This window comes from Chanos chanos, chromosome 9 (genome assembly GCF_902362185.1).
Source record: "Chanos chanos chromosome 9, fChaCha1.1, whole genome shotgun sequence".
Lineage (NCBI taxonomy): Eukaryota > Metazoa > Chordata > Actinopteri > Gonorynchiformes > Chanidae > Chanos > Chanos chanos.
Window position 1 is genome coordinate 34,304,484 of NC_044503.1, and position 8,436 is coordinate 34,312,919.

The window sequence follows — 8,436 nt, forward strand, 5'->3', positions numbered from 1 at the left end:
CTCCCCCTGTCCCTCCTCTCTCCCTCTCCCTATCTCGCTCCCTATCAGCACTCGGCAACGTCCTCTCCCGCTCTCGTTCTCTCTCTCGCTCCGTGCTCCTGTCTCTCTCTGAGCTGGGAGGGGTGCGGTTAGGGGTGGAGTATCCTTCGGGGGGCGTGGCTCGTGATGAGAAAGGTGTGGAATGAGAGGAGGGGTGAGTGTTCGGGAGGGAAGAATGCAGAGAATGGTGATGGATGGACGAAGAAGGAGGAGGAGGTGGTGGAGGAGCAGGAGCAGCAGGGGCGGCAGGAACCGAAGCTGCAGAGGGAGGTGGGTGGGCAGGGAGGCTTGGGGGTAGGAGAGAGGATGTGGGCGGGGCTGACAGAGGCTGAGGGGCAGGATTTGGGTTCCTGGTCGCACTGGTTAGGGCCTGAGGGGGTGGAGCTGGAGGCGGCGGCGTTCCATAGAGAGCAACCTCACTGGCTGGTGGGGCACCAGCCCCGCCCCCCAGTAACAGAGAATGGGAATGGGCGTGACTCAGAGAGAGAGCGGGGTCTGCGAGGGCGCTAGCCGGATACACCCGTTCCTCGCTCTTGAACTCGAACCCCGGTTTTATACGATCTCTGTGCGTCGCCACCGCATGGGGGAAGCCCACTCCCCCCAGGCTGGCTCCGCCCATCCCTGCTGGTCCGGGGCCTGCCCCCGGGTGCCCCGCCATCGCTGGCCCCCCATCCAAACCACCCCCGTACAGGAACCCCAAAATGGCAGCCGCGGTGGCGGCGTCGGCCGGGAGGTGGTGGGCGGGGCCGAGGGCGGGGTTCTGGAACTGCGGCAAGAAGAAGGAAGGGTGGGCGTGGTGATGCAAATGAGGGTGGTGGGCGGGCGCTCGGCTGGCCCCGCCCAGCGGCGACATCGCGTGCGGACGGGCGTACTCGCTCAGCGTCCTCAAGGCGGGCGTGTCAGGACCCAAATACGGACCCCCCAGGCCTATTCCCAGCGCTCCCTGTGGGCCCCCTACCACTGCGGCACCCCCCGCCATGGAGGGCAAAAGGAGAGAGTGAGGGATGGAGTGAGAGAGGGAGGGGTGGAGGGGATGTGACGGGTGGAGAGAGTGGGCGTGATGGGCGTGGTGGGACGGGTGGTGCTGCGGATGGGGCGCGGGGTGAGAGGGGTTGACGGAGGAAGAGGAGGACGAGGAAGAGTCGAGAAGGATGGAGGTGGAGGAGGGGAAGAAGAGCGAGGAGCCTTGACGCGCCGCTCCGGCGCCTAAACCTCCTCCTGCGGAGTTAGCATCCTTCTGCTGTGGACACAGACAGAGAGAAAAGGAGGGAGAGAGAGAGAGAGGAGGGAGAGACAGAGAGAGACGGGGGGGGGCGGCGACGGCAATGTGAGTGTAAACATGTGGGAGGCTATTAAATTAATCATGTTTATTAATTAATTTCGCCCATCGTAGAGGCATGAGGCATTGCTGCAGGAAATTGAACAGATCTGGTTTTATTGTCTCCTTTAGGGCGGAACACAGTTGTGCTCCGATCACTTTTTGAAGATTCTCTGCTCATTCCAATTTGGGTCCTTTTCCATAACCTTACGTAATAACGCCTGGCCTAAAACAAATTACATCAGCGTGAACATGAAACACTACCTAATAATGTCCCACCATTTTCAGCTCCAGTTTTTAAATAATCTTTAAAAAAAAAAACCCACATTTTTGTTGGAGGCTAAATTTCAGTTGCATCGATATAAGCTTATAGTTACCCGTTCGTTTCTTTTTTTAATACATATATGAATTTTAATATTGTATCATCTGTCTGTTTATTTGTTTATCTGTAGATCTATCTATACCATATACTTGCATTTTATTTAAATTTTAGGAACACTTCCAATTTTTCAATCTAATATCTTGTCTTGTAAAGGACTTAAAGTATACTTTTATACAAAAGAGTGCCATGCAAGTAAAACATAAAATAAATAAATCAGTAAACATTTTTTACTCTTAACTATCATCCAAATTTTGGTTCATCCCTCCATTGTTCTCTCTCTCTCTCTCTCTCTTTCTCTCTGCATTCATCCATCTCTCAGTACTCACCTGCAGGTGTCTCTCCAGATCTCTCTCTCTCTCCCTCTCCCTCTCTCGTTCTCTCTCCTTCTCTCGCAGGTCTCTGGCTCTCTGTTCCACCTCTCGACGAGCTCGCTCGATTGCCTCGTTCCTTTTCTTCCACAGCTTAGAACCGTCCAGCGGAACAAAAAGAACGTCACTTCGGGCGCAGGAGTTCCCACTGCCCCTGTCGAGGACTCTGTGAAATCTGAAACACAGACGACGTCGGAAAGGATCTTAGCGATCACCGTTCTTAAATCGAACTCACAAAACACATATACATTTATTCATTTAGCACACGCTTTTATCCAACGCGACTGCCGAGATAACCACTGTTTATAACGTCACATTCATGTGACGTTCGTGATTATCCATATTACCGCATTAATCATCCTAATTATACTCAGAACGCATCCTCAAAGTGTTGTATGTAAAGTAAGTTGCCTGTCTGCAGTGGATGCAGCAGCAGAAATGCCCAGGCTAAGCTGCTGCCTGATTTCATCTCTACTCAGGTTAATTTCTGTTTAAATGAACCGTCATTTGCATATCTGGCCTGCCATTGGTCCTAACAGGGTTGCCAAGGTGACGAACCATGCTGTTGGTAGAATGATTTTCTCTTGATTATTCCTCCATCTACTCAAGGAGTTTTATTCACCAAACCTATGATCTTCACCAGACCTATGTTCTTCAGCAAACCTATACGGACCTATGATCTCTGGGAGTTTTAGACCAGGCTTAGTCATTGTTGACAAAATAAAACCAAACAGATGTGCACATTTATATCAAGAAGGACATCAGGTGTGCGGCTGCTTTATTCCTGGGTTTCTGTGATAATTAATTATTGGCTTAATTGATTGTAATTTTAATGTCTTTTCCGATGTCAAATTACAAAATACATGTACTTTTTGGCCTGTGTTCAGAACAGTATCATCTGCTAACTTCAAAAGTCTTATTCAACCATTACGCTCCATCTGGAGCTGAAAACGTCTCCAGGTGTGGTTGTGAGTTTGCGGAAGCTGTGAACCCAAATCTTTCTTACCGCGCTGACTGACTGGCATGAATTGGAATGTCAACAGGTTTTGGTTCGGGGGAGGGGCTTCTCAGCACAGGAGACGGGCTTTCTGTTTCTTCTCGCTCCTCCACTGGTTCCTCCTTGATGACAGGGGGTGGCAAAGGACCAGTTGACGAATCAGAAGTGCTGTCTCCTCCTGTGGTTGTGCTAGGTGGAGGGCCCGCAGGTCCGTTGCCAGGGTTACAGAGATTTGGTTGAATCTTAGAGTTTTGGGGCGAGAGAGACTGCGAGTGAGTGTTAGAGTTACTGTTGGTGCTGTGGCTGTTGGGACCAATTCCACTCATATTGCTGTTGCTAGCTGCCATGGCATTTCCATTGTTACCGTTGGCATGATAAGAGCTGCTGAAAGGGGCGTGACTATTTAAAGTGCTGTGATAAGGAGAGGGCCGACACCCTGGGGAACAGGATGTGACTGTGCCTGAGGCTGGGAGAGGGACGTTTGCCGTGGGAGTGGAGGTTGACGGAAAGGATGGAAATCCAGCCGTTTGATTGGTGGAGGGGCTGGGTAGAGGAGACATGGGTGTTGGAGGAGTCTGATTGGACGACGGGTACGTCCCTGGTCGAGTATGATTGGCCGGCAGGCTGGAAGGGGGTGGGGGCTGAACAAGAGAGGTTGAGGATGGCAGAGGAGGGGGTGGAGGAGGTGGGGGAGGGTATGGAGCAGAGGAAGGATGTCCGTGTGCTGTGGAAGAAGCGGATGGAGAAAGGGATGGTGGATGACCGCGGCCAGGATAAAGGGAAGACTGGGTGGTGTTGTCTCTCTCCCTCTCTCGCTCTCTGGGCTGCAAAGGAAGACCTGGCTGACCAGGATAATGAGCATGGGGTGGGTGAGGCATTGATGCTCCTCCAGGATATTCCCTTGTCAGATTTGGGGCCAGACCAGTGGGGCTGGGGTAGTCCCTGGCCGAATTAGGCACAGAGGAAGGTGGAGCACCGGGAGGATAGTCTTTTCCCCCATGTGGGGGGTACTCTCGAAGGTAGTGGGGAGCATGGGTGTCGCCCACAGTAGAGGTGACTTGGGAAGGTTGTCCTTGTAGGGCCTGCTGGTGACTTGCTTCAATAGAGGAGGGATAATCTCTGCTAGGAGTGTTCGGGGGCTGGTTGTGGGGTGTCGTGGAGGACATGGAAGGGTGGCCAGAGTTGTTCTGGGGTGAGTTTGACGGATCGCGGTTCAACATTGGAGCCGAAGGTAGGCCGCCAGTCGGGGTTGTAACACTGCCAGCACTGTTGCTAGAGTTACTGTTGCTACCTGGCTCTCTGAGCTGCCCTGAATACTCCGCCCACCTGCCTTCCTTATCTCTGGCATGTCCCCCTGCACCCCCTGTCGCCCCCGTGGATCCAAAATCACGACTTTGGCCCTGGTGTTGCTGGGTCTGTAAGGGGAATTCCCTCCCTATGTCCCGTTCCCTGTCTCTGAATCCTGGCCCATACTCTCGACCAGCTGGTCCATCCCGCCCTTGTGGTCCCAGACTTCCAAATTCCCGGTTCTGGCCAGATGCCAAGCTCCCAAAGTCCCGGCCCTGGTTACTGTTCGGTCCCACGATACCAGTGGTACTAATGCTGTTATTAGCATTCACATTTGCACCTCCACTGCTGTTCCCAGCATTAACGTTTGCACTTCCGCCGACAGGGAACTCCCGGTTGATCTCCCTCCCTCCCCCATACTCCCTGATGCCTCTCTCCCGGTCCCTCTCAGTCCCTGCACCCCCATACCTGGGCAGGTACTCTCTGTGGGAATGGGGATGGGGCAGGTAAGGAGGATGGGATGTGTGTCGAGAGGAAGGTGTGTTGTAGACTGATGGCAGCTGCTGCTGCTGGACTGATGGTTGTTGAGGGTGTGGGTGGTGGTTACCAGGGTAGCGGGTATACCCCCAGCTTCCCGGGCAACCTGAGGCAGATGTAGCTCCGCCTCCTGGCCAGCTAGTGGGGCTGTAGTGGTGGGGGTGGGGAGGAGCTTGTGGAGGCTGCTGGGATAAGGGGCTGGTTTGAGGAAGGAGTGAAGGAGGTGCAGATTTATCACCCTTCTCCAGTTTGTCTGTCTTGCCTTCCCCCACAGGTGTGCTCTGGCCGACCTCCAGAGGCTTAAGGGCAGGTGGTGGTGGGAGGGGCTGTGGAAGGCTTGCACTGGTGTTGCCATGGGGATACTCTGCCCCGCCCACTCCTGCTTTGTTCACGCATTGGCTGCTACCACCTTTGAAGTTTGAACGATTGTTACCGTGCACACCATCTGGACCCCCAGGTCCTGCATAGTCCATCTTAGTGACTAGTTTAGATTCTAGAGAAAAGTAAGATTTCCTGTTGCTATTGCTGTCATTCATCGAGTCACTCCCACCACGATGGGAGGGACACAGGGAGGAGACGGAGGGCTTCAGGGGAGATCTATCGTCCTCTATTCCTCCATCTCCCTCTCTTCTTTCTACAATGCCGGAATCATCACCTCTTCCAGGGCATCTCCTGTCATCGCCTCCCGATTTCGGCGTTCCCCCATCTTTGTTTTTGTCTCGTTCCCTGTCTCCGTGCTTTGGTGAGTCTGGGGAGTCGGATTCAGAATCCAAACTAGCCAGTGGGGAGGCAGAGAGACTAGGGGAAGAGGAGCGATTGTCTTGATCAATGTCGCGCCCACTGCTTATGCTGCTGCTGCTATTTGCTAAGCTCCCACCCACAGAACTCCTGCTGCCTTGTGACTGGCCATCCTCATTGTCACTTTCTCGTGATTGGCCAGTGCCTGAGGGTGGGGGTGGGGCAGAGGTTGAAGTGTCAGTTGAATGGGTTGAAGTTGGGGGATTGGACGAAGTAGAGTCCTGCCAAAAAAAAAAATGAACGTACAGATATGTTATGCTAACCAGTATCTTTAAATATACATTTCATTTTAATTAAACCAAAGCGATTTATCACATTTGCGATTACCTGGACTTTCTGTCTTTTGGGTGGAGGCACAAGTTCCTCCCCCTCGCTTTCTGACGAATCATGGCCTTGGGATCGTCGATTGAAACGGCCAACAGCCAATTCCTCTCCGGCAGTTCTTTGCTGAAAGGTACAACGCGTTCTAATGAGGCTGCCAAAGCAGCATCCATATTTAGAATCAAAGACATGGAGGAGAAACACAGGGATGATGACACACACAAACACGGCCATGCAAATACCTGAAAAACAAAGCTAATACATGCACATGCTCAAGCCTGTGAAGGTATAAATCACTCAGGAGTGTGGTATAACTCAAATTAAATGATGAAACACAGTCACGCAAACAAATTTTTGTCCCCAATACTCAATTACCTGCCAAACATTCACCCATAGAGAAGCAGACAGAAAGAGAGACGGTGAGAGAAGAGAAAGAGACGTGTGGACAGGCGGAGGGCAAAATGAAAACAGGAGACTGGAGGAAAGAAATGAGGAGAGAAATGAGGAGAGAAAGGTAAAGAGATAAATGGAAAAGAGAGGGAAAAATGACGCGAGACGAGAACGAAAGAAAAATAGAACAAAAGGAGACTGACTTACAGTTTGTCGTTCGTTGCGTTCGGCGCGAGAGGGACTGGGGTGAGGGCGTCGCCCCCTCCTCTCCTCACTGCCCCCCCTCCTACGCCCACTGCGCATGGGCATCTGTAGCAGCAGTGCCCAGGGTGGCAGAGGAGGCCAAAAAGCAACCGAAAGGAGAAGGACAGGAGATATAAAGGATACAGACAAACAGACGATCCCAGCATGAAAAAACCCACACTGGCCAACTCTTCAACGATTCATAAAGCGAAAAAAAAAACAAAAAAAAAAAACAGGCTGTTCTTTTCTGTTTGAACATAATTCAGTATATATTTATAAAAGAACACACAGCCAATAAAATGGACTAACACTGAATGTCAACCCGAGATTTATCACCCAATGGTACTGTTTGATCTTGAAGTTTGAGCCAATAGAATTGTAATATGTTCTCTGTGGTTCTGACTGACTTGACCCACTCTACTGAAAAAAAAACAAAACAATGCGACACAGAAACAGAACAAAATTACAGGCACGGATGTGAAGTTCAGGCAGCGTTTTGCTCACCGATTCTTTGTGTGTTCGAGTTTTCATTGCTGGGCTCTCTATGTGGTCTGTTCCATGGTGGAAGCTCGGGCGTTTTGCCTCGTGCTTTGTCTGAGCTACAGCAGGGAGCCTTTAAAAAAAAAAAAAAAAACAACCCTGGAAACAAAAAATAAATAAATCAACAAAGCAAAACAAAACCAAACAACAACAACAACATAGACAAAACCACCTCCAAATGATAAATCCACATCACTGCAATTTCAGTTGCAAAACCTTTCAATCTTTCTGTCATTTCGCCGGTCCCTCAGAATCAATGCATCTGATTTGATAAATTAATTTACGTATGTACCTCTGTTGTGACATCATGTTGACAGCTCCCTACCCACAATCCCCTGCACCATTCTGGCATGCAGATACGCGCAGTTTTAATTTAGTCGCCGGCATGTGTTGGGAGTAACGCGGAACACGACACAACTGCTGGAGCCCTGTTCGGTCAGAGCCGTAGTTTTAAACGCGACGGGCATGCGCTTCCGGTATTTTCCTGTTTATGAGGATGATTCACACGGAAGCCCTTGCGGTGACCTTTTAACCAAACCCGAGCTCCACTCCAGGGGCCACCTGGACCAAACAATCTTCCCGAAACATCTGAGCACGAAGGCCCTCGTCTAAAATACTGTCAAATGTTTCCATGCCTCGTGTCCCCATCGTTGTGTGAAAGAGACGATTTATACGAAGCATTATACCGAAGTTTCTTTGCAATGTCTTTTAGTTGCTCAGTCATATACAAACTTCCATGACACAGGTAATGAGGAGACAAGGGGGCAAAGTATTGGGGCACGGCCTAATCAACCAGACATATATATCGGACCACAGGGTTCGGAGTGATGCTGTCTCTAAGATCCTGCGACTGTAGTCCAAACTTTATCACAACGACAGTGGATTTCGCTCATTCACTCCACTCGGGTCACCGGTTACGGAAACAAAGAGAAAAAAGGATGGGGCGAGCAGTTACATGGATTATACTGGAGCGAAGCCTGTGATTCACAAGTCTCGTGGACATTTGACCCATGCCTGCATCCTCTCTCTCTCTCTCTCTCTCTCTCTCTCTCTCATTCAGAAAGGCAGATGCAATATCCAGCTCAGCTGAGATAAGCACAGGCAATGCACATGGTGTGTTTAAAAAAACAAAAACAAAAACAATCTCATTGATTATGAATGAGGTTAAATATAGCAAACTCTCTTGCATGCTTGTATGTGGGGGGGTAGGGGGGGC

The 8,436-nt window shown here is 50.7% G+C and overlaps 1 protein-coding gene across 1 annotated transcript in view; it reads right to left on the reverse strand.

The window, feature by feature from the left end:
* Window positions 1–7,211, reverse strand: part of atn1 (atrophin 1) — a 10,030-nt gene extending 2,819 nt beyond the window's left edge. The window contains exons 1-7 of the mRNA XM_030785659.1: window positions 7,185–7,211; window positions 6,645–6,746; window positions 6,054–6,173; window positions 4,782–5,947; window positions 3,114–4,736; window positions 2,066–2,282; window positions 1–1,279 (exon numbers count right to left, since the gene is read on the reverse strand). The exon at window positions 1–1,279 is cut by the window's left edge and continues 180 nt beyond it. Of these exons, the coding sequence (XP_030641519.1) occupies window positions 1–1,279; window positions 2,066–2,282; window positions 3,114–4,736; window positions 4,782–5,947; window positions 6,054–6,173; window positions 6,645–6,746; window positions 7,185–7,211 (4,534 nt within the window). The remainder of the gene's footprint in view (window positions 1,280–2,065; window positions 2,283–3,113; window positions 4,737–4,781; window positions 5,948–6,053; window positions 6,174–6,644; window positions 6,747–7,184) is intronic.
* Window positions 7,212–8,436: the final 1,225 nt, after the last annotated feature.